We start from the raw sequence: 27063 nt of genomic DNA on the forward strand, positions 1-27063 counted from the left end.
GCAATAGCAATTTGCCGAATAGGATCTGGGTCTAACTCATTATTCTAAAATAATATCCTGCAAAATTTACAGAGAGAGATTATATGCATTATTTTATATAAGCAATAAAGACCACTTACAGCAGAATTTTAAGAAAAAGCAAACAAACCTGTTTTAAAACTATAAGGTTTTAAGTGGATTTTGATTCAGACCACAGAAATATAATTAATTTAAGAATAACCCTTGGTGCTAGCAATCAAGGTATCTGCATAGTAAATGCAGTGTTCAGTATCGAGATTATAAACGCCGCACTTTAAACGGTAAAGTCTGATTTTGTTTAGACTCCTTCCTTCCCCCAATAATATGCTTTGGAGCTCCAATGTGGTTGGATTTTAAAAACTGGGATATGTAAAAAGTAATTTTCACCTTCTGTTAACGATTTGGAGACTTCATGAAATATTAAGGACCCTTATACTAAAATTTACAAGAAGGCTATTGCATATTTAAAAAAAGCAGTTCTCATCTTTCTGCCTAATCTAGAGAATGACAAACTATAAATACAAAAAAAAATTTCTCCACTATTCCATATATAACAGGTCTTATAAATGCAGTTAAATTAACATTAAGACAAAACCAACCCATTTCAATGCCCTATTTGAAGTCATAATTTGGAGCTCCAGAACTTACCATGGGGGAGAAAAGGTCCTAAGGAACCTAAAAAGATAAGTAATGCAATTAGTTTTGTAAACAATACAATGTACAGTAAGCATGGATCCTGACATTTGGAACATCTTACATTCATTTCACTAAAACATTTCAAAAATCTGTATTATTAACTGCACATCAGTAATCAGTAGTTTAAAGGAAAATCATAGCTATCTCACATTTCCAACCTTCAGACATATGATTTGTGTCCTGTATTTTTTAAAAAACAGATTACTGATCTAATATTTTAATTATCATCATTTTCTTAAAAATATTTAAGAAGAAAATTTAGTAATTTGTGATATTAAATTTGAAATACAAACAGAAAACCTGGGTTAATTTATAACAGTCATTAGGATACAACAAATAGATGTTTCTCATAGCTATATTACTATAAATGAATATGGGTAGCTACCTATTTACCATACTTTTTAAATTTAAAAATTCTGCTGTTTCAATACCTTTGAGTCATAGTTTCATAATTATTTCAGCCATATACTTAGCGATGAGTAAATGTAATTTTTGGAATATTAACAGCTTCTAATAACATTTAATTATGAAAATATTAGGGAAAATCTAGAATAATACTCTAGATTTCTGAAAAGGGTCAAGATTATCTAATTTCAAAAGAAAATATATAACATTTTGCTCTACATAAAATTAGCCTAGTTTGAAATTAAGAGAATAATTTTTATGCTGATGCTATATATACTACATATCCTCAGCAAAATTTCTTTGGCCCAATTCTTATGTTTAGAGGTTGAGGGTAACAGACCTCTAATTCTTTTTTTTTGGTAAGGAAGATTGGCCCTGAACTAACATCTGTTACCAATCTTCCTCTTTTTGCATGAGGAAGATTGTCCCTGAGCTAACATCTGTGCCAATCCTCCTCTATCTTGTATATGGGATGCCACCACAGCATGGCTCAATGAGTAGTATGTAGGTCCACACCCAGGCTCTGAACCTGCAAACCCCAGGCCACCAAAGCAGAGCGCACAAACCCCATCTCTACGTTCTTGGGCTGGCCCCTCTAATTATTCAAAAATATTAAATAATTAGGATGTTTCCCAGAAAGGGAATGCTCATTTTCTTCTCCATCTCTCTAGTTAGTCTAAATCGGTAATGTTTTAAGAGGCCAAGGAACTTAAAATTATCTGTAAGCATTTACCACTTAAGTATAAATATTGGAATTCACTTTCACTCTCATGTCTAACCTGTATATTTCCTAAATGGAAAAATGGATGCTAATGCTAAAAATGTATTTGTCTTGAAATATTATTACAACTTTACATTTTATTGTACTTCAAGCACTAGTTAAGAGAAGGTAGAGGAGAAAAATTACATACTAAGTTGTAGAGCTTTTTCCAAGCCTTCATAATAACACCAATTTTCTGCATTCCGATCAATTAAGTTTTTGAATACTTCACTGGCTTCTTTTAATCTTCCCAATTTCAACAGCATTTCCCCTAAAATTAAGTTTAAAGTCACATTCATTTTACTCAAATATTAAATACCTTCCTGATCCCACAGATTTCACTAAGTGTTATTAGCTAATATGTGTTTATGAAAGACAAAACCGTATGTCCTCCCCTTTGGGGCATGTTGCAGTTCATACAACTAAACATAGATTAATTCACAGCTTGCCTTCAGAAATGAACCTTCATTTACATATTCTACTACACTAATATTCATTTTTGGCTTCCTCCCACACCCCAAATATACATATAAGCTATTAATTTGTTTGTAAAAATCTTTACACTATACACATTTTTATGTACCCTTTAAGATAAAGACACCCTATACAGATAGGTAAATAATTATAACCACACAGCCCTACCTTCGTACTTCACCATTTGCAAGTACTTTTCCTGATTAATTCATATATTAAACAATTCCCCAATAAACCCTCGTAGTTTCCTTTTCAGTGACTAAAACTGGAGAAGTTTAACTCAGTAAGACAGTAACACTAAAGGCCACTCCACAGCAAAAACCACACACACAATGCTCACACATGCGCCACCTCTAAGATTCAATCCCTTCTACTAAGCCATACAAATTGAAAGTGGGTACAGGAAGTGAAAATCTAAATTTCTCAGATAAAATGGAAAGCATACCTAATCCAAGATAAAAGGGAGAGTCTCAAAAAAGAACATATCTCAGATATAGAGATATATCATATCTAAGATATATCATATCTAAGATTTCACATTCCCCAAAGAATCTATTTCAGACAAAAAACCCTTTGAGATGTCTTCAGTCATACTATTTTAGCTTTCATCATCCTAGAGGAGGCAGCATATTATAGTGGTCATTATATACTAATATTTTACTATTTATACATTTATATATTACTCAGGCTTTAGAGTACGACTAACTAGGCGTAATTACCAGTTTTACCACTTTCTAGCTTTGTGACCTTGAGCAAACCACAAATTTCCAATGTCTATTTCCTAACCCATAAAATATCAACTACCTCAGTCTGCTTTTGTGATAATCAACCGAAATAATTTACTTCAAGTGGTTGGCACAGTGCGCTTGGCACAAAACAATGTACATAAACATTCGCTGCTTAAAACTATGCACGTGTCCCATTCCTCCACAATTAACTTCTGGCTAGTCCAATTTTTACCCTTACCCTAAACATAATAGATAACAGTATATATTTCAATTCCGAAAACCTCTGTGACCTGCTGCCACCACAAGCAAAGGTTATTACTAGAACAACATACAGGATAAATAAGTACACTTTCATATTAACAAAGTAAGTGAAACTCTAACTTTATGTTAAAAGTTTTTTAAAGGATCTTAATATGCTAATGACTACAAAAGACAAAAATGTATAAATATAAAAGGCCTCTGGGCCTGCAGAGTTCACTGAAAAAATAAAAATACCATAACTTGTCTCTACAAGCGAATATAGAGCATTGTCTTTATATTCGAATTGACAGCCCCTAAATTACCCTCCCTTGCAACATACAGATGGATGTGGCTATGGTGCAACTTGCAGAGTGTTTGTAACTAGAATTGATCTCCCTTCATCACATCTACTTTTTAATCACAGCATTCCCTATTGATGCTACAAGAGAGAAACAGCAGCCTGAGAGTTAAGATTTAATCAGGAAATAGCAATAATACATCAGAACATAAAAATAATAGCCTTTTGTCTTCGCTCCCATCAAGTACAGGTAGTGGAACAAAAAAGAAACCAAAACATTAAAATAATTTGTCCACATTTTACCAAGAGTTTGAAAAACATTGTTGTATTCAATATTGTTATATTACTTACAATAAAAATTAAACCAGTCAGTTGCTATACATTAACAATAAGAGTAGAAGATAGCACTTAAAAGGATTCATGAAAAGACATGGAGGAACATTAAATGCATCTTACTAAGTGAAAGAAGCCAATCTGAAAAGGCTGCATACTGTATGATCCCAACCATACGACATTCTGGAAAAGGCACAACTATGGAGATGGCAGAAGATCAGTGGTTGCCAGGGGTTGAGGGCAGGGAGAAACAAACAGGCAGAGCACAGAGGACTTTCATGGCAGTGAAAACTACTCTGTAAGACACTATAATGGTGGATATATGTCATTATACATTTGTCAAAACTTAGAGGTGTACAACACCAAGAGTGAACCCTAATGTAAACTACAGACTTTGGGTGATTATAACGCGTCAACACAGGTTCACTGATTGTAACAAACGTCCCACTCTGATGGAGGATGTCACAGTGAGGGAGGTTGTGCACAGGTGGCGATAGAGGGTATATGGGAAATCTCTGTACCTTCCACTCAACTTTGCTGTGAACCTAAAACTGATCTAAAAAATAAAGTCTATTTAAATTAAAAAAGAAGGGCTCTGAAGTCAGAAAGATGTGTTTAGAAATTAACTCTCCCTCCTAAAAGGCTAAGGGACTCTGGCCAAGTCCTTAACCTCTCTCAAGCTTTAGTCTCCGCAACTATAAAATGAAGATAATAAATAACACCCACATCACAAGTGTTACAAAATTAAATGAAATAAACTAGTTTAAGCAATTGCCATACTCTGATATACAGTAAGAGTAAATAAATGTTAGTTATTTTTATTAAGCTTTAGAAGTCCTACAAATGTATGAAACTTTAGTTTTAAACTAATTATTAATTTAGTTGGACATTCTATTTAACACAGCATTGCTCAGGAAATGGGTAAATGATGAGCAAAGATTTGTATAAAAAAAAATAGTGCTTGATGTTTTGTTGAGGAACATTTTTAATGAACTATTTATCCAGCTCCTGCCTTCATAACTAGCCCTTAATGAAAATAAATTAATCTTGTTTTCATGATGATCCAAGTGTCATCCTTTACTATTCTCATTGTATTTTACTATATATGGAGATATACATTTGGGGGGTGGGAGGGATACGAAGGCAGTATAACATACTGCTTAAGAAAGTGGACTCGGGGGCTGGCTCCGTGGCCCAGTGGTTAAGTTCACACATTCTGCTGCGGCGGCCCAGGGTTCGGATCCTGGGCGCGGACATGGCACCACTTGTCAGGCCACATTGAGGCGGCGTCCCACATTCCACAACTAAAAGGACCTGCAACTAAGATATACAACTGTGTACGGGGGTGGGGTTGGGGAGATAAAGCAGGAAAAAAAAAAAAAGATTGGCAACAGTTGTTAGCCCAGGTGCCAATCTTCAGGAAAAAAAAAAAAAAAAAGAAAGTGGACTCTGGAATTAAAATCCCTGGACTCAAATCCAGTACTACTCAGCTTACTTAGCTGTGTGACTTTGAGCAAGTCACTTAACCTCTCTGTTCCTTGGTCCCCCATCTCAAAAAGAGATCTAATAACTACATCATAGGGTTATGAGGATTAAATTAATTAATAATGGCTTAATAATAAAAGTGTTCAGAGTACTGCCTGACACATACTAAGCCTTATTTAACCGTTAGGACAGAACAAATTATATAGTTTTTGTTCTTTTCTTTAATTGAGGCCATTAAAAAGGGAAGAAGCACGTCAATTTACCTTTGATTTCTTCCACCAAAAGTTTATCACATATTTGTCTCTCATATGTTTCTATATGTTCCAAAGATTCCTGAAACAGATCTGCCTCTCTCATCACTTGATTCTGGTATAATATCAGTTCACTATATTCATAGTCGATTTTGTTGGGAGGAACCTGGGAAAAAAAGACCAAATTACCTTTTTTATATAATGACATAAAGCAGTTACAGGTCTTTAATTGCTTTCTCAGGAAAATCATTCACACAGACGTAAAAAAGGAACTCACAAGCAGTTACAAACAGGAGGGTGATTAACAGAAAAGAAGATTAATACACTCTTTAAAACAAATAAAAGGATGGGAACTTCAGCCTATGGCAAAGTGAAGAGGTCCGCAAATCCTACACCCAAAAAAAAAGTATGAAAATTGTTAAAATCCTCTAGAATCTACTTAAAAAACTACTAGAACTAAAAAGGAAGTTTAGGATGGTGACAGAATACAAGATCAATATATGAAAATCAATTATACTTGTATATACTAACAATGAACAACCAGAAAATGAAATTAAAATAATCTCATGCACAAAAGCATCAAAAAGAACAAAATATTTAGGTATAAATTTAAGAAACAAGATCCATATACTGAAGACTACAAAACATGCTGAGAGAAATTAAAGACCTAAATAAATGGAGAGACATTCTATTCCATATTCAAGCATCAGAATACTCAATATTGTTCTGATGGCATAATTCTCCCAAATTAATCTAAAAACTCAATGCAATCCATATCAAACCTCGGCAAGCTTTTTTGTAGAAACTGACAAGATGATTCTAAAATTTTAATGGAAATAAAAGGAACCCTGCATGAACAAAAGAATCTTGAAAAAAAGAACAAAGTAGAACATGCACTTCAAATTTCAAACTTACTATAAAGCTACAGTAATCAAGACAGTGTGGCTGGTATAAGGATAGATGCACTGATCAGTGGAAGAGAATACAAGGCCCAGAAATAAGCGTTTATATGCTGGCCAACTGATTTTCGACAAAGGTGCTAAGGCAACTCAATGGGGAAAAGGAAGTCTTCTCAACAAATGACGGTGAGTCAATTAAATATCCATATGTGAAAAATAATCTTAGACACATACTTCATACTATACACAAAAATTAACTCAAAATGGATTACAGACCTAAATGTGAGCACTAAACCTATAAAAGAAATCTTAGAAGAATAGGAGAAAATCTTTGTGACCCTATGCACAAAAGAAAAAACTGGCAAATTGGACTTCATCAAAATTATAAACTTTTCCTCTTCTAAAGACATCATTAATAACACGAAAATACACGTTACAGACTGGAAGAAAGTACTTGCAAATAGTACATCTGGTAAGGTATTTGTCTTGAGAATATATAAGGAACTCTCACAACTCAGCTGTAAGACAACTCAATTAAAAAATGGGCGCAAGATTTGAATAGACATTTCATCAAAGAAGAAATATAAATGGGTAATAAAAACAGATAAAGGGTCCAGCCCAATGGTGCAGCGGTTAAGTGCGCATGTTACGCTTCTCAGTGGCCCGGGGTTCGCCGGTTCGGATCCCAGGTGCGGACATGTCACCGTGTGGTAAAAAGCCACGCTGTGGTAGGCATCCCATGTACAAAAAGTAGAGGAAGATGGGCATGGATGTTAGCTCAGGGCCAGTTTTCCTCAGCAAAAAGAGAAAGATTGGCAGATGTTAGCTCAGGGTTAATCTTCCTCAAAAAAAAAAAAGATAAAATGCTCAATATCATTAGTTGTTAGGAAAATGCAGAGCTATCATTAAAACTATTACATATCGGGGCTGGCCCGGTGGCCGAGCGGTTAAGTTCGCGCACTCCGCTGCAGGTGGCCCAGTGTTTCGTTGGTTCGAATCCTGGGCATGGACATGACACTGCTCATCAAACCACGCTGAGGCAGCGTCCCACATGCCACAACTAGATGGACACACAACAAAGAATATACAACTATGTACCGGGGGCTTTGGGGAGAAAAAGGAAAAAATAAAATCTTTAAAAAAAAAAAACTATTACATATCCACTAAGATGGCTGTCATCAAAAAACTATACAATAACAGATGTTGAGGATGGGTAGAAATTGGAATTCTCACATTGCTGTTGGGAATGTAAAATGGTTCGGCCACTTAGGAAAATAAATGGGCAGTGGTATAAAAAGTTTAATATATACTTACCATACTACCAAGTAATTTCATTCCTAAGCATCTACCCAAGGAAAATAAAAACATACATCCACACAAAAACATGTACACAGATGTTTATAGCAGCATTAGTCATAATAACTAAAACTAAAAACAATCCATATGTCGATCAATTGATGAATGGATAAAGTGTGGTAAATCCATATATTGAAACAGTATTCAGCATTAAGAAAGAATGAACTACAAACACACGCTCTAATATGGATGGATCTCAAAAACATTCTGAATAAAAAAATCTGGAGACAAAACAATACATTATGATTGCCTTTATCTGAAGTTTCCAGAAAAGGTAAATCCTTAGAGACAAAAGGCAGATCACTGGTTGCCTGGGGCTGGAGATAGGAGTGGAAATTGACTGCAAATGAGCACAAGAGAACTTTTCAGGGTGATGAAACATTCTAAAACTGGATTGTGGTAATGGCTACACAACTATAAATTTACTCAAAAAATCTTTGAGATGTACACTTACAATGGGTGAATTTTATAGGATGTAAATTATACCTCAAAAAAGCCTCTTATTCCTCTTAATTCTACCTTTTATTACAAAAAATAAGAAAATTTCAAACACCTGATTTTAACCATCAAATTGTAGTAATACTGTGTTTAAAAGGAAAGCGTGTTTATCAAGCCCAGTGACTATGGCACAGTACACTACTCTGTTTTGGTCAGGAATTGATTCCTGGATAAAGACAGAGAACCAGTCTCAACAGAGAATTCTCGAGTTTGTGGTAAAAAGCTAAGAATCTAAGTAAACATGGTGGATTTACCACACAGTTTATCTCCTCCCTTATAAGAATAAAGAAAAATAATAGAGGACTAAAAATATATATATAAATCAATAAAAATAGAACATACAAGATTTCAATGAACTTCCGGGAGACGGAAAGCAAATGAAGAATAAGCGATGAAGTAAAACAGAAAAAGCTGAAGCCCAGAGCAGCTGTAAAGAGGAAATCACCAGGGAGCATGCCGATCTGCCCTGGGAAACCCCAAACAGGGTCAGGATCTGACAGGACAAGTAAACAGAGGGAGAAGGAATGAGACACGGGGCTCAAGATTAAGGGACTAATTGAAAGGCTGACCCCCATCCCATTTCCATCAACTCTACAGCCAAAACCTTGTCTAAAATATCCTCTATCTTAGGCAGTATCCCACTCAAAGAGTTAACAGCTCTTCTCCAAAGAAAGTAGATAGCCCCAGAGAACTGGATGCTAAGGAAAAAAAAGACAGACAGATATCTCTACACTCATGTTCACTACAGTGTTATTCACAATAGCCAAGATACGGAAACAACCTACGTGTCCATCAATGGATTAATGGACAAACAAGATATGATACACACACACACACTATGGAATATTACTCAGCCATGAGAAAGAAGGAAACCCTGCCATTTTCAATAACATGGATAGACCCTGAAGGCATTACACTAAGTGAGATAAGTCAGACAGAGAAAGACAAATACTGTATGATATCACTTACATATAGAATCTAACAAAGCTGAACTTGTAAAAACAGAAAGTAGAACAGTGGTTACCGGGAACTGAGGGTGGAGGAACTGGGGAGATGCCATGTAAGGAGACAAATTGTCATGAGTAAAGTTCCAGAGATCTAGCATAGCACAGTGATTATAGTCAACAAGATCATATTATAAACTTCACAGTTGCTAAGAGACTAGATCTTAATTGTTCTTAACACGAGAAAGAAATGATAATTATATGACATCACAAAGGTTTTTGGTTAACGCTCCTCTAGTAATCATACTGCAATATATAAATGTACCAAACCAACATGTTGTACCCAACCTTACACAATGTTATGTCAATTATATCTCAATAAAAAAAATCAATCAACATGATATACCACATCAACCAACTGAGGAATAAAAACCACATGATCATCTCAACAGATGCAGAGAAGGCATTTGACAAGATCCAACAGCCATTTATGATAAAAACTCTGAACAAAATGGGCATAGAAGGAAACTACCTCAACATAATAAAGGCCATATATGACAAACCCACAGCCAGCATCATACTCAATGGGCAAAAACTGAACGCCATCCCCCTGAAATCAGGAACGAGACAAGGATGCCCTCTATCACCACTCTTATTTAACATAGTACTGGAGGTCCTGGCCAGAGCAATCAGGCAAGAAAAAGGAATCCAAATAGGAGGGAAGAAGTGAAACTCTCACTGTTTGCAGACGACATGATCTTATATATAGAAAACCCCAAAGAATCCATTGGAAAACTCTTAGAAGTCATCAACAACTAACAGCAAAGTTGCAGGGTATAAAATCAATTTGCATAAATCACTAGCATTTCTATATTCTAATAACAAACTAACAGAAAAAGAACTCAAGAACACAATACCATTCACAATAGCAACAAAAAGAATAAAATACCTTGGGGTGAATTTAACTAAGGAAGTGAAAGACCTATACAATGAAAATTACAAGGCCTTTCTGAGAGAATTGGAAGACGACATAAGGAGATGGAAAGACATTCCATGTACATGGATTGGAAGAATAAACATAGTTAAAATGTCCGTTCTACCTAAAGCAATCTACAGATTCAACGCTATCCCAATCAGAATCCCAATGACATTCTTTACAGAATTAGAACAAAGAATCCTAAAATTCACATGGGGCAACAAAAGACCCTGAATTGCTAAAGCAATCCTGAGAAAAAAGAACAAAACGGGAGGCATCACAATCCCTGACTTCAAAACATACTACAAAGCTACAGTAATCAAAACAGCATGGTACTGGTACAACAGGTGCACAGATCAATGGAACAGAATTGAAAGCCCAGAAATAAAACCACACACCTATGGACAGCTTATCTTCAACAAAGGAGCTGAGGGCATACAGTGGAGAAAAGAAAGTCTTTTCAACAAATGGTGCTGGGAAAACTGGAAAGCCACATGTAAAAGAATGACAATTGACCATTCTTTCTCACCATTCACCAAAATAAACTCAAAATGGATCAAAGACCTAAAGGTGAGACCTGAAACCATAAGGCTTCTAGAAGAAACGGTAGGCAGTACACTCTTTGACATCAGTATTAAAAGGATCTTTTCGGACACCATGTCTTCTCAGAGAAGGGAAACAATAGAAAGAATAAACAAATGGGACTTCATCAGACTAAAGAGCTTCTTCAAGGCAAATGAAAACAAGATTGAAACAAAAAAACAACCCCCTAACTGGGAAAAAATATTTGCAAGTCATATATCTGACAAAGGCTTAATATCCATAATATATAAAGAACTCACACAACTCAACAACAAAAAATCAAACAACCCGATCAAAAAATGGGCTGGAGACATGAACAGACATTTCTCCAAACAAGACATACAGATGGCCAATAGCCACATGAAAAGATGTTCATCATCGCTGATCATCAGGGAAATGCAAATCAAAACTACACTAAGATATCACCTTACACCCATTAGAATGACAAAAATATCTAAAACTAATAGTAACAAATGTTGGAGAGGTTGTAAAGAAAAAGGAAGCCTCATACACTGCTGGTGGGAATGCAAACTGGTGCAGCCCACTATGGAAAACAGTATGGAGATTCCTCAAATAATTAAAAATAGAACTACCATACGACCCAGCTATCCCACTACTGGGTATCTACCCAAAGATCTTGAAGTCAGCAATTCCTAAAATCCTATGCACCCCAATGTTCACTGCAGCATTATTTACAATAGCCAAGACATGGAAGCAACCTAAGTGCCCATCAACAGATGACTGGATAAAGAAGATGTGGTATATATATACAATGGAATACTACTCAGCCGTAAAACAGAATAAAATCGTCCCACTTGCAACAACATGGATGGACCTTGAGGGAATTATGTTAAGTGAAATAAGCCAGACAGAGAAGGACAATCTCTGTATGACTCTATTCATATGAGGAATTTAAAAATGCAGACAAAGACAAAAAGATTAGTGGCTACCAGGGGAAAGGTAGGGTGGGGGGGTGGGCACAAAGGGTGAAGTGATGCACCTACAACACGACTGACAAACAATAATGCACAACTGAAATTTCACAGGATTGTAACCTATCACTAACTCAATAAAAAAAAAAAAAACCCTAAGAGAAGCCCTTCCTCCACAAAAAAAGAGACAAAAGAAAGAAAAAAAGAAATCTTTTAAAATTAAAAACATGATTGCTAAATAAAAGCTTCAGTGAAAGGATTAAAAGCAAATGTGTTCCCGATTGTGGTTGTGGTGGGAGTTACACGAATCAACAGGTGTTAAAATTCAGAGAACTATTTGCCAAAAAAGGATCAATTTTAATGTACGATTTTTTAACTAAAATTTAAAAACAAGAAGAAAATCAAAGAAACGTATAGAAAGTAGAGTAAAATGAATAAAAAGGTTGACAAAAGGGAGGAAAAAAGGGATAATCTAGGAGAGCACTGTCAAACTAATAAGTGTTACAAACTTTAATATTAAGAATAAAGAAAATAATAAAAAAGAAGTGATGAAAGAAACAATCTAGGATAAAGCTGAGAACTCAAAAATCTATTTCTCTGGCTAAAAAGACCCACTAAGTGCCCAATACAATGATTATTAAGATCAATACCTAGACACATTGTGGTAAAAATTTCAGACCCCTTTTCAGCAATACTAGATAGCTTCAGAGTTCTATGGGAAAATGATTTTCTACCTAGAATTCTGTAAGAACGAAACTAACAAGCGTCAGGATAGATTAAGGACATTGTTATATATACAGGGGCTCAGAAATTTATGTCCCATAACCTTTCTTAGAAACATACCAAAAGATATATTGTAGGAAAATAAAGTAAATGAAGAAAATATAAATTTCAGTAAAGAATAAAACTTTTTATGGTTTTTCTGGGTTCAGGAAAAAAAATTTGATAAAATACTTAATATAATGAAAATACAGAAAAACCCTGAGGCTGTGATAAAAACTCAAATTGTATACAAAAAAAGAAAGTAATTAAAATTCCAGGAAAATCTAAAAGCTGTATAAAAAAGAAAATTACTAAAATTAGCTCTTCAGTGAATAATATTTACATAGTAACATAAACATGATCTATTGATTTTCAACTTTAAAATCAACCTACAGAACAAACTACTGATACACACAAGAACTTAGATGGATCTAAAGGCACGATGCATGAAAAAAAGCCAATCACAAAAGTCACATACTGTATGATTCCACTTACATAACAAAGTCGAAGCAACACCATTACAGTGACAGATGACAGAGCAGTGTTGCTGGGGGTGAGGGGAGCGGTGCAACTACTAAGGGGTATCACAAGCAAGTCCCGTGTGGTGATGAACAGTTCTCTATCCTGACTGTGGAGTTGCGTGCTCAAATCTACACACACACGATGAATTTCACAGAACTATACGCCATGGGAAAACTGGTGAAATCCAAATAAGGTCTGCACCTAAGTTAATAATTGTACCAACATCAATTTCCCAGTTTTGACAATGTGCTATGGTTATATATTACCATTTGGGAGCACTAGGTGAAAGGTAACTATACTATTTTTGCAAATTCTTGTGAATAGCAAACCATTTCAAAGTAAAAAGATTTTTTAAAAAAAATCAACCTATAGACAAAGATAAGAATTTACTGTTACAAAACAGACTCAAAATAAAATCAGAGACGACAGACACTGGGAGACAGAAAGTGGAAAGGAGCACAAATGAAGGATAGAGGCCTCAATATCCTCACATCTTACAAAGTAGAGCAAAGAAATACTGCAAATAGTTGCTGGCGTAAGACACAAACGTGTAAATATGTTCCCTAATGCTATAACAATAACACTTAAAGAACTAAAAATATTGTTATAACTCTATCAGGAGAATAGGGAGGAAGAGATGGTATGGTGACTTAAGAGACACATACTACCCTCAGTATTGGCAGGGAATGTCTAAAACACATGCAAACAAGTTGCACGTGCATTATTTAGACACATGGAGGACTATCTTCTTCCATATGTCTTCTCTGAAGGAGGCTCTGGAGAGCAAAGCAGGGATGGAGAGGTAGCACAGAGGACTGTCATCACACGGACTCTGTACTGAGAATTACCTGATAAATGAAAAGAGAAAAGTCTATCACTCTAGCAGGTAAAATTAGGTTGGCTATCATTCTAAACAATACCTTGCTTTCAAAGTAATCTGTCAAAAGAAAAAGGTTTTCGTCAAGATACAAAAAGGATGATGTCAGCACAGATGCCAGAGCAAAGACCTCCAAAAATTCACCTCTCAATAAAAGCAATGAAAGGACCAGCAAAAACTGTCAGGATCACATTTTGAGAACTCTGAAAACTAACCAAAGGCTTGCAGCAACCTAGGGAGCATTTACTGAAGAAAAATGGCTGGATCTTGGTAAAACCAGCGAGCTTAATGGAGTTTTAACTTGCCCTAGTGCTGTCCTATCTAATCTCTCCAGTTACACAGTAGCCTTGAAAAGTAAGCTTGTATTCCCAGAGCAGCTTGACAGTCAGCAGAGAGAACAGAATGAAGCTGGCGCTCTTTCAAAGCCTGTAATTAACTGACCTATCTGGTGGTTCCCTATAAGATCTCTACATACAATGCTAACCCAGAGCTTGCCCAGAGCAAAAAGCCTTGCGGGGAGGGGGAGGCCAAAGGTGTCTGTCCACAGAGATTACCTCAGGCAAGCGTTTTATCTTTACAGTGCCTGACTCAATGGATAACGGCAATAGGGGTCAGGAGACTAAACAAAAGTCTTAACACAAAAGCTGCAAAGAAATGTGATGTCGACACTGGCTTGGAAAAGCCACATGCACCCAGAGAGCTATGCACATGCTCAGGAGAGACCTGTGAAAGTCCTAAATTCTCACCTCTTACTGACCTTGAGACTCTGCACACGCAGGAGGTAAAAGCTAAAGCAGAGCTGTAAATTGCCTGGCTGAGTGCTGAAGGCACACCCCAACACACCCACAGAGAAAATTAACAAAACTACAACTTGGTTCTTTGAAAAGATCAACAAAATTGACACACCTTTAACTAGAATGACCAAGAAAGAAAGAAAGAAGACCACTGAAATCAGGAATAAAAGGAGGGACACTATCACAGACTCTATGGAAAAAAAGATTATAAGGAACTATTACCAAAAGTTACATGCCAGCAAATTAGATAACCTAGATGAAATGGACTAATTCCTAAAAAACACAAGCTACTGGAGCTGACTCCAGAAGAAAGAGAAACTCTGAATAGATCAACAGCAGGTAGAAAATAAATTAGTAATTAATAAACTTCCCATAAAGAAAAACCCACAACTATATGCTATCACAGGTGAATGCCACCAAATGTTTACAGAAAAATTAATAGCATCCTTTACAAACTCTTCCTAAAAACAGGAGGGAACACTTCCCAACTCATCCCATGAGTCCAGACAGACATTAAAAGAAAACAAAACTACAGACAATATCTCTTATCCCAATATCCCTTAACCTCACTAATAATCAAGGAGACACAAATTAAAGGAAAAATGAGATAAACTTCACATCCAGAAGACTGGAAAAACTAAGAAAGCTGACGATAAGTACCAGCAAGGATGCGGGGAACTAACTGTAAAACCTTGCTAGTGGGCGTATAAATTAGTATAGGCAGTTCAGAGAATGATGATCTAACACTTAGCAAAGCTGAAGACACACAGAGCTTTAACTCCGCAATTCCAGTTTTAGGGGTACAGTGAAGAGAAACTCACAAATGTGGCTAATGAAACAGCAGACAATATTCATTGCAGCACTGTTTAGATAAAGTGGAATGGATAACTATGGTTTCTTTATATAATGGAACACCAAACAGCAGTTAAAAATGGATAAACGAGCCCTACACGAATCAACATAGATATACCTCAAGAAATGTTGAAATAAAAAAACTGTGTATCATTCACGTAAATTTTTAAATACAGAAAATAATCGTTTGTAACTCTTATGGACTTACACACAATGTAAACATGCCTACGAATGATCCACATCAGTTTCAGAATAGTGACCACCTCTAGGGAGCACATAGGAGGACTAGTTATTTCTGTAACAGTTTATTTCTTTAAAAAGGAAAATCTGAAGCAATTATGGTGAAATGTTAACATCTATTTAATTTCTCTTATGACAGTATATTTTTGTATTTTTCTATTTTACATATACATGAAAACATTCAGCAAATATATAAAAATAAATATATATGAGAGAAACAATTCTCATAGTAACAAAACTATTTTCACTTTTACAAATCCTTTTCTTTCTTTATTTATTTGAATATTGTTGAAATTGCAGAATACAAAAATTTTCATATTATTTATTTTGTATTAACAACTCTATGTTTTAACTTTTTCTAATTATTTCTAAATTTCTTCAAGTTTTTCCATAAATCTCAAAGACTTTAATTCATATTTGGGGGCAGGCGCAATACTGAAGTCAAATATTTTAGTTTGTGAAGGTAGAAGAAAATGTTAAAATGAAGTTCTTACTTGCTGAGTTTGTCTAAATTCTTCCAATAGTTTTAGTGCCATATCATAATCTTTCAGTAAATGATATGCAATAGCATATCCAATCCAGGAGGCACGTTGTGTTGGGCGCAACTGAAGAAGCTGATACCTTGTCTCCTTAAAAAAAAAAAAAAAAAAATTATTTTTTTTACTTTTTTAACTTTCTCTAAAATATTTATATTTTATCACAGAATTTTAGGAAAATGATTTAATACCTTTAATTCCATTCTAATGAATTCAATGAACAAATATCAGTTCCAGAATAAAATGGAAGTATTTTTTTATCTTCCTTATCTAAATTAATTAAGTTCTGGCATACCCTGCCTATAATGTTCACTGTAAGGCTGTCACTGAAAAGCCGTCCTTGGGGCCCATGCTTTTGGGCTGCCTTGTAAAATTACCTTTATAGAACGAGAATTTCTTTTAGTAACCAAACATCTTAGAAAAGAGACTAAGATAGCTTTTCATTAAACTAAATTTTGCTGCTTATAAAATTATCATATGGAATTACAATGTATTTACATTGTATAATAGGCCCCAAAGACAGGGTGGACACAGCCAGGGGAAACACTCCAACATCTGACTGGACTTTTCTAGCAGAACCATCACTGCTGCCACTCTAACGCAGCTCAGTATCCATGACATTAGGGAGAAAACACCAGAAATTCCACCATGGCTGCCCCAGAAGAATCAAGATACCGTCACTACCAGAAATCCAAGCTCCCTACACAGTCCCACGTCCTCATAGCTCAAATCTGCCTCTGAGTTTCAGACGAGTGCAACTGCTTAGAGGAACAGGGTCTCAGAAGAACACCAGCTGCAATGAAGTTTCCGAAGTGCACTGTTTAGCTTCTGCGACTGTTGCAGAACCGGTGCCAAGCGAGTCCAGCCACAGTATAAGCCATGAGGAATAACATGATCGGATCTTTTTTAAAAAAGATATCTTTGACAGAAGAACCTAGTACCACTCCTCTACATTCATGTGTAAGCGTCTGGTTCCTTTTGGGTATATGACATTAAGCTATATCGCTCTCATCCCTTATTTGCAGTGTTGCTTCTCTTCTCCTTCATTAAAGTCTGGGTTGGTTTTCTTCTCCCTGCCAAATCCTGCCATTATCCTGGGCAAAAGTAACACTGTGGCGTGCCCCTCCAACAACCTATCTTCTTAGATCCAAAATTTCCTCACTTTAATGATCTTCAGCCCACTTCAGAGACGCACTCCCACAACCACATCCTAGACTTTACTGCCACCCAGAAATCATATATTCAGATACCTCACTCTCTGGCCACAGCGCCTATGCTACCAATACTCTCACTCGTTGGCATTCGTACCCTTGTTTGTAGACACCCAGCAGCACCTCTAGTTTCTTGGGTCCTTCTAACCGCCAGCTCTTTTATCTTCATTTACTTCACTATCCCTCTTAGCAACCACTCTCTTGCCAATGTTCTTAATTTCTTTGCCTCATTTCTAAAGATAACTGATTTCATCTCCCAGCGCACCCAGACTGCTAAGCCCTGCTGAAGAAAAACCGCACAACCTTGAAGAATGGTGCCATTATTAAGCTGATCAGAACCCCCGAAACTTGTGCAAAAATCTAGGCATAGGGTATAAGAACTTACATGGCAGTAGAAGGGCAAAAGTAAATGAAAGACAGTTTACTTAAAGAGAACTGTTAAGAGGTGGTGGCCTCCTTCACATAAGAGAGAGAATTCCATTTTCAAAGCACTGAATTTAGGATACTAAGTGGAGTAAGCACATGGAGATACCCAGCAGAGTTGAAGATGCCAGTCTGAAGACGTCTGGACCACAGAATGATAGACTTGTAGCAATCCTTCTCACATTATTTTATATTTACTAACCCATAATAAAGAAAGCTAATTAATCTCTACATTTAGATTTCAACTGTAAAATCTCCATTTACCAAATTTGTAAATGCCAACCCTCAAAGAATCTAGCACAGCATTTGTACATAGGAGATATTCTAGTTTTTAAAAAACCATTAAATGAGGCCAGCCCGGTGGCGCAGCGGTTAAGTTCACGTGCTCCGCTTTGGCAGCCTTTTGGTGCACCAGTTCGGATCTCGGGCACAGACCTACACACGCACCACTCATCAAGCCATGCTATGGCAGGTGTCCCACATACAAAGTAGAGGAAGATGGGCACAGATGTTAGCTCAAGGACAGTCTTCCTCCAAAAAAAAAAAAAAAAGCTTTAAATGAATAAACAGCTATCCTTTTTTGAGGATCAAGTGTACAGTTCCACAGCTACTGCACAGAAGCGCCCACGTGACTTTCCCCTTCTACTACAGACTATAATCAACAATCAAACCTACAAGATCTTGGTTTACATTCATCTCATTCTGAATTCATATGCTTCTAAATTGTTATCTATTGTAAAAGTATGTACATAAGACTAAAGTACTTACTCGGTAACCTTCAAGGTCTCTCATTTGGATCTGCAACAGAGAAAGATCTCTCAAAATTTGCAGATTATCTTTATCTAATTTGAGAGCATTTCGGTAACACTTAATAGCTTCATCATATTTCTTATGAGAACGCTGCAAGAGTCCATATACATGCCAACCTATCAAGTTAAGGAAATAGAGACATTCACAGATACTAGAACATACTATGCTGAATATCTAATATAAAGCTTACCTTAACGAAATGGTATTTTGTCTATTATTTACTTCAGAATGATCTGGGGTCAGAGGGAGGGGGAGAGTGAGGGGGTGGTAAAAGATGAAACCAAATCAGCCTTGACTGACAACTGTTAAATTACTGAAGCTAGGTGATATGTACATGGAGGTTCATTATTCTATTCTATTTTTGCACATGTTTGAAATTTTCCTTAATATTTAAGTAATCTTAAAAAATTCTCAGTAAAAATTCTTCACATGCCCTACCCTCATCCTCTCACTTTCTTACCCCAGCACTTCAACAGTCACTTATTCTTAATCACTAAGTATTAAAAGAGAATATATAAAAAAAATTGCAGTTATCTTTTAAAACAAGTTTATATTCAATTAATTCTAATACAACATGTAACTATCAGTTAATTCACTAGTGACATTAAAGACCGCAAAAATTATTAATCATAAATTAAAGTCTTAACCTTGGATCCAAAAGAAACTATCATACTTACACGCCCTCTCTCTTCACTGGGGTAAGCACTGAGATAATGAAATGAGTATTTAGTATTTTGAGAGAATCCTAAGCTAAATATGTGAAAACACTACCAAGACTACTGATGTTCAGTACTGGCCAATAGCTAGATGAATTAAATTTTAAAAATTAAGATACAAGGGCAATATGCAAAAAGGTTGTGAAGAAACACATAAATAGGAAAAACAGAAATGAAAATCAATTTCAATGACCCATCCTTAAAAAGTATTTTTGTTGTTCTACAAACTGGGATACTACCCAGAGAAACATACAAATATAAGTACCCAGTGAAGTAACAGCTATGTCCCCGTCCAAATGAAACCAAGCTGAAGAACCAATGTAATATTTAATACTAAATAAAATCTGTTTTAAAACAAGTTTCTTCTGAATTTTTCTGCTAAAATTTCTAAAAGAAAGCTTAAGGAACACAGATTTTACTATACACAGGTAAGCAATTATTTGCAATAGTAGGAAAGTGCCACTCAATTTACAGATGTGTAGAAAAAAATGGGTTTCAAGTCACATTAATTACTAAAGTTACTTTTCTCTCACACTAAGCACAACTGAAGTAAATACATACTGTATAAGGATTCTTTTTAAAATATTCCAGTAAACCAAACCACCAAGAGGTAGGGAACAGACGAAACTAACATTACAAAATGCGAAAATCACTGAAGATGAGTAATGGGTACATAAAGTTCATTAAATTCTCTCTTCTACGTAGGTTTGAATTTTTTCATAGTAAAGCCTTTTTTATTTGAATTAGGAAAAAAACTAGTAAATGGAAATACATAAATAAAATTAAATTATTCAACCAGTGCAAAAGGATACAGACATGACTCTTGACATCATTACGAAGACCTTTACGAACAAATTCATACGCTTCTTCTTTTTTTCCTAAACAGTTCAATGTTAATCCTTTCATAGCCAAAGTCTCTGAAAAATATTTTTAACCTCTATTTACACATGAAAGATTCAAATTATTCTCTTAGGACTATTTCAATATTTGAGATCTGCCAATGCTTATATTATTCATTTTTTTAATCTCATAGCTGGAAGAACTTCTCTCCAAATACAAAAAGTAAAACTACATTTAAGTATTTGCTTAAAGCTTAGGCCGAGTTCTTTCCTGAAATTTCTTAGGCTGGCACTGAGTTGCTAAAATGCTCTCTGCCCTTTAGAAGGCTCTACAAATGGGGCTGAGATTATTCTAATGAAAAAGGGAACCCAGCAGGCACCTGAGTCCTGGCGTTAAATCTACTGCAGCAGCCCACGGATTTCACCTGAGATCAACTCTAATCAAGATCCAAATAATCTGATATGTACCCCACAAAAACACTCAACCCACCTTAACAAAGAAATGTATGCAATTTAAAAATCACCTGACTCAATATTGGAACTTGATTGGCATCAAGTTTATTCCAACTAATTCTAGGTAGGCTAACTAACATCAGTTTGCATTTCAAGAGTACAATACTGGACTATGGGAGTGGCAACCCAAGAATATGTTTAAGGTAGTTAATGAAAGATGGTTTAAAATTAAATAATTCTCCAAATAATCCACAAGGGAAACAATGATTTTCAAAATGATCTCTGTGGAGTCTGGCTTGCAGAACATGGTGGCCCGGCAGTGCAGGCCGCTATACCAAACATCTTTTATCTGTTTTTACATAATGAAGTTCCCCACCAGCTTCCAGCTGAATAAGGGTTCCATAGCTAAAAAGCTTAAACACAAGCTTTAAATTTCTAAAATTCTATGAAATGAAGACTCCTTTCCATTTCCTACACATTATTAGAAAGCTAAGCAAGGTCAGCATATTTCCCCAATTAAGATGGTCTCAAAAATTACCCAAGTCTAATATTCAGAGACCCCAATTAGCCTTGCTCTGCTACCAGACTATTCTTTGCATGTCTAACCTGATCCATCCTTTTAACAAACATTGGTTATTGATGAAAAAAGATGAAACAAGCAAATAGAGACTTATTAACACCAGTGCTAGAAAAACAACTCAAGATAAACAATCTAATGGTAAATCAGTAGTATCATATTTATATATAAAGCTCAGCAGATACATTAAAAAAAAAACTCCCAAAGAAAAAAATCCATTTTACTGTATCTTCATATTACCTCTGGACTGCAAAAATAGTTCTAATTTTATATATAGGAAATCAAAGTATAACCTTAAATTCTATTCAAAGTAACAGAAGAAATCAGGTCTATAAAGATACTGGTATATACTCCAACTGTTCCCCGATAGATCAATCAACCATTTCTCATCTAAAAGTAAAGAGTGCACATATACCTAAGTATAACAGAAGTAACCTAGAGTAAAACTGCTATGAGGCATAACCAAAAATGTTCAACATTTATACTATCTAATGCAGAACCACCAGGCCATGGAATCTGGAAAGTATTCTTCTTTCACTGTTTAGGAATCCTGTCTGTCTGATTTTGGAGTTAGACTTCCCCAAAGCAGTCTCTCACAGATGAGACGATACCTCCATGTTCAGCAAATTTTGGATTCGAAAGAATCATCTTGCAAAACTTGAGGCCGTTTTTGTATTGCTTCTGTTCATAACATTTCTGTAAAGAAACATGAACAAATTATTTTATAAAATGAATATACATGGAGCAACTTTTCATTGCATTATATAAATTCTAAATACAAGATCCAAAATTAGGTCTAAAACATGTGATGGAAAGGTTTTATATCAATTCATATTACTTACAACATGAAGTGTACTGCTGTTACCTGCTCCTTGCCAAACTGTTCTAGTATGAGCACTTTCACTTTTACAGAAGATAAAGGAAAAAAACACAATAAACAGAGAACATAATTGTCAGCCAACACTGCTACAGCTTTCTTAAATTCAAAATCCAAAAGCAAAAACATGTGTGATAAAAATATAGAAAAATACTATAAACTGCATTAAAAGACTTTGCTACTTCAAAAACAGAACCAAGGCATATACACCAAAAATACTGCCATTTATCGAGCAACTACCATATGTCTGTACAAAACTTGTTATAACATAATTCCTTAAGGTAGGTGTCATTACCTCCACCTTAGAGATGTGGAAACTGAAACTTAAGAGTTCATAAAATTTATTTATAAGTAGCTCAGCTTAGTTGCAAACTCTGGTCTGACTCCAAAGACCATGGTCTCTCCATCACTAATCTAATACAAGTGTAAGCAACCTCTATTCCTCAATGCCACCAGCCAGGCTAAGTAACCAGTGCCTGTCATCCACAGCCACTGACCATGAGAACATCTCATCTTCTTTCACTAACCCTCTCACTTATATTGTTATGGGTGTTCCTTCTAGTACTCAACATGTCAAGCTGACCCCCTTAGGGGACCTCTGCATTTGTGCTCCTTCTACCTGAAATGTTCTTCCCCAGATCTTCCCACGGCGACTCCTTACCATCAGAGTTTCGCACATCACCTACCTGACCACTCTATATAAAACTACCAGATTCCTACCCACCACTCACACATATTCTCTACCATATTACTCGACTTTCTACATAGCGCTATCATTTCCCGAAATTCTTGATTACTTCTCAGTGTCTACCTTCCCCACCATACTGTAAGCTCCATGAGAACAGGGATCTTGCATATTTTAAACATGGCACATCCTGAGGTTCTAGACAAAGAAGCACCGCTCAATAAAGGCAGCCCTCTAAGTTCAAAGCAAAACGGTACCAGCAAAGGAGGAGGAAGCAATTAATCCTTGCAGCAGGAGTGGCAAGTGGAGGAGAGAAAAGTGTTCACAGAAAAAAATATTTAAATTGAAGCTTCTTGACTGCCTCTGGGGAAGGGAACTTGGTGGCTAGGGGACAAGGATAGGAGAGAAACCTCAATTTTGAACCGTGTGAATATATTACCTATTCCAAGAATAATTTAAAATAAAAATTTAAAAACTAAAGATCTGAATTTGACTATAGGAGTTCACCTGACAAATGATAAGGAGGAAAAAACAAACAGAAGGAACTAATGGGGGAGAGGAAAAGAAGAGATACACTATATTTTTTATCTGACTTACCAAGTGATCTGGAAGTAATAATAATCATACTACCAATAATACTAATAACAACAGTTAACACTTATTGGAAGCATTTACTATGTGTCAGGCCCTGTTCTCATTTACTCCTTACTCAAATCCCAGGAAAGCCTAAGAGATACATGTCATCTCCATTTTAGATGGAGACTGAGGCCCACAGTTATTGAGTTTACACAGCTGCTAAGCGTCAGGGCCACAATTCAAACCCAGGTAGTCTGTCTCCAGTATCCAAATATTCAGGTTAAAGCAAAGTCGTAAGTCCAGTAAGGAACACATACTTAGTAGAAAAGATAGATTCTAGTTTCAACTTTGCTACTAACCAGAGAGAGAACTTTCGACACTTAGTCATTTACCATTCCTGGGTCTGATTGTCTCATCTGTAAAAGAGGGCATGGAGTAGCTCCAAAATTCAACAAAATGTAATGCTAACAGCCAGTCTGGAGAACAAGATAGGCAGATGCAAGTCATGCAGAAAATGTGATAACCTAACTGGCGAATTTGTAACGGCATGTTTAGGTACACTGATAATAAAAAAAAAAATTTACTGTTGGTAGCAAAGCACTCTGGTCCACCAACCAAACTTAAAAAAAATTTTTATTATAGACACTTTTGTTTGGCATGGAATTTGCTGTAGCAAAATTTTACCCACATTTATTGCAATTGTGAGATGATAAAATCATTCACTTTTGCAGCACCCTCCTAAATTGATGCAACCTTATAATAAACATTACATCAAAAAATGATGTAGATCAAAAACATTAGATCAAAAAATGTTTAGCATTTCCCAATTTATTGGGAGATAAAGTTAACTCAGCAGTGGCTTTAACTTTTTTGTAGCCAGAGTATAATAAATCATGTAGCTGTTTTTCATTATGCTACCAATAAACATGATTTGAAGTAGAAAATATCCATATATAGAGAAAATAAGTGCTCTGTCTTCTTTTAAGTGTAAGGTCAAACGTCCTGAAATCCAACAATCCAACTAACAATTTATAGATGATTTTTCATCAACATGTTTTAGATTCCCTAGACCAAAAAAAAAAAAAAAAACACCTAAAAGGGCAAAAAAGTTCACTTCTCCAATTCAGTACTGTGAAAATATAAGGTACGAGAAAAGTGAAAGCAAAACAAGAAAATATATACAAAGCCAAGTGAAGCAATCTGCCAAAATGTTTTAAATAGAACTTTTGGTTTTTACACTTCTCTCTCATTACTTGCTCAACACTTAGCACCATATAAAATTGAGACAAAATTTTCACCCCATCTACTATGTATCTTTTCTAACATTCTAAAGATTAAGTGTGAAGTTTCTACTGGCTTGAAACAGAACAGCTACTATGAATTTTTATCTGCTGTTGATAATACTTAAAACCATTCTAGACCTACAACTAGAATATATAACTATGTACTGAGGGACTTTGGAGAGAAGAGGGAAAAAAACCATTCTAAACTTAGTATCTTATTTATATTAAAGGTAAGCAACAGCTGATAGTTACAGAACCAACACAAGCTCTAAATAATAAATAAATCCATCCTTAAAATCTAAACGCTTGCTCACAGATGAAAAGACAGACTAGAATAGACAGCTACCCATCTACAATCTACAGTCCCCAGTGCAGACTGAGAAAAGCAGAAGCATGTTGCCTCTTCTCCCTGAAGAATGGAACCTGGAAAACCGTGAAGACATCAGGGACTCGGACACACACCCTACAGAAAACTCCGCTCTCGCCCGGGCAGCGGTCATTACCGGGCCATTATTCAGGTTTCTGCTCGGAAACAAGGTAAATGCTCCCCTCAAGTGCCAAACCAGCCAGCGCGCACGGCTTCTAATCACTTACTCAAGGCAGGGCCTGCGCGAGTTAAAAGCAAAGAGCTGTGCTGGACTTTTTAACTGAGAAATGCAGTTCGTCACTTTTTCACTTTCCAAAGAGGGTAAGTACTTTACATCAAAAACGTGCAAACTCGCTCTTAAGGAGAGGCTTGGGCTCCTAGGGTTCCCCGTCTGATTTTCCCGTAACCGGCGTAAAGCGGAGCCCCACCCCACCAGGGGGTCACTCCCGCTGCAATAAACACAAAGCAATGAATGAAGACCTGGCCGAGGGGAGCCTGGCAAAAGAAACAAGCGAGGAGGGTCGGAGGGTGGCGAGGCCCGCCGCAAGGCGCCGCACGGGGCCACCACCCGGCCGACGCGCCCTTGCCCAGAGCCCGCTGAGGGCGGCGTGAATTTTCTGGAAGGAGCGCGGCGGGGGCGAGGCGGGCGGCTGCAGAGGGAGGGAACGCGCGGAGGCCAGGAGAGACCCGGGCGGCCCGGGGCGGGGAAGCAGGTAGTGCGGGCTCGGAGATAAACACAGACGCGAGCGGGGCCGAGCCGGTTCGCGCGGACACCGCCGCCTGCACAGGGCTCGGGGCGGCGGCGCGGGTCCCGGCCACTTACCAAGATGCGTTTGAAGAGGTTGCTCTCCTTGGGCGGCAGCTGCACGTTCGGCATCGCGGCCGGCGGGGAGGCTGCGCGCCCGGAGCTCCGTTTCGCGGGGGTGGGCACTGGGACGAGCCGCGGCTAAGAGTCGGGCTGCGGGCGTGGCGGGGGGGGGGGGGTGGGTCAGCGCATTGGCCTCGAGTTGGGGCTGGGCAGCCTGGGCAGGGCTGGCAGTGGAAAAGGAACGCCGTGTGAGGACAGCCCAGCTCCGGCGCTGCCTGTGGGCTAGCGACCGCCGCGGCTCCCGCGCGCGGCAAGATGGCAGCCAGCGCCCGCCCCCTTGAGCGGGCGGTGTGCGCACGCGCGAGGTGCCCGGCGGCCGGGGGTGGGCTGGGCGGAGGGCAGCGGGGGCAAGAGATAGTGGGGGCGTGTGTCCGGCCGCCGCTTCTGTCACCCGAACCTCGGCGCCAGGTGGGACTCCTCCACCGTAGCCCCTCCTAAGTCACTGACTTACATTATCCTTTGATTGTTGGGCTTGTGGCCCAAGATAATATTAATGTCAGAGTCAGACTTTCTTGGTCTCTGTCCTCGAAGTGCTCAACTCAAAGTAAATTCTTAATATGGGACGAACTTGTTTTCCTTCTTTTCCCGCTCGACTTGGACGTTAAGAGAAGTCTTCTCCTTTACGTGCAGACCGAAGAAGTATTCACAACGTATGTGAGGCCATCGGGCAGGCCTCGAAATGGGCTGATGTGGAAGCACGTTTGAAATGACAGTAAAAAGTATTCTGAGCAGTTTAGAACACCTGACATTGTCAGTGAGGATTATGGTGGTTTTTTGAGACCACTGATTCTCCAACTCTATCCACTGTTTCTCCTCCGATGGTTCCCCTTCATACAAGCCATATAATAATGAAAGAAACAAGATTGAACCCAGGATCTTCCAAGTGGGGGACAATTCTACTATAGACAAAGAGGAGCATA

General features: G+C 37.2%; 1 protein-coding gene across 9 annotated transcripts in view; it reads right to left on the reverse strand.

Annotated features, from left to right (window-relative positions):
* NAA16 (N-alpha-acetyltransferase 16, NatA auxiliary subunit) overlaps window positions 1-26437 on the reverse strand; it is a 69479-nt gene extending 43042 nt beyond the window's left edge. For 3 of the 9 annotated variants that reach the window (XR_011493001.1, XR_011493002.1, XM_014854836.3), the window contains exons 1-7: window positions 26099-26437; window positions 22099-22183; window positions 20431-20535; window positions 18861-19018; window positions 16417-16551; window positions 5701-5854; window positions 2031-2150 (exon numbers count right to left, since the gene is read on the reverse strand). Coding sequence is in view for 7 of the 9 variants with exons in the window: in XM_014854836.3 (XP_014710322.1) it covers window positions 2031-2150; window positions 5701-5854; window positions 16417-16551; window positions 18861-19018; window positions 20431-20535; window positions 22099-22183; window positions 26099-26152 (811 nt within the window). In the remaining 2 variants the exon portion in view is untranslated. Of the gene's footprint in view, window positions 1-666; window positions 694-2030; window positions 2151-5700; window positions 5855-13824; window positions 13999-16416; window positions 16552-18860; window positions 19019-20430; window positions 20536-22098; window positions 22184-26098 lie in introns of those variants that run through there. The other 6 variants (XM_014854835.3, XM_014854838.3, XM_014854840.3 and 3 more) reach the window with 6 other exon arrangements.
* Window positions 26438-27063: the final 626 nt, after the last annotated feature.

This window comes from Equus asinus, chromosome 11 (assembly GCF_041296235.1).
Source record: "Equus asinus isolate D_3611 breed Donkey chromosome 11, EquAss-T2T_v2, whole genome shotgun sequence".
In the NCBI taxonomy this organism is placed as follows: Eukaryota; Metazoa; Chordata; class Mammalia; order Perissodactyla; family Equidae; genus Equus; species Equus asinus.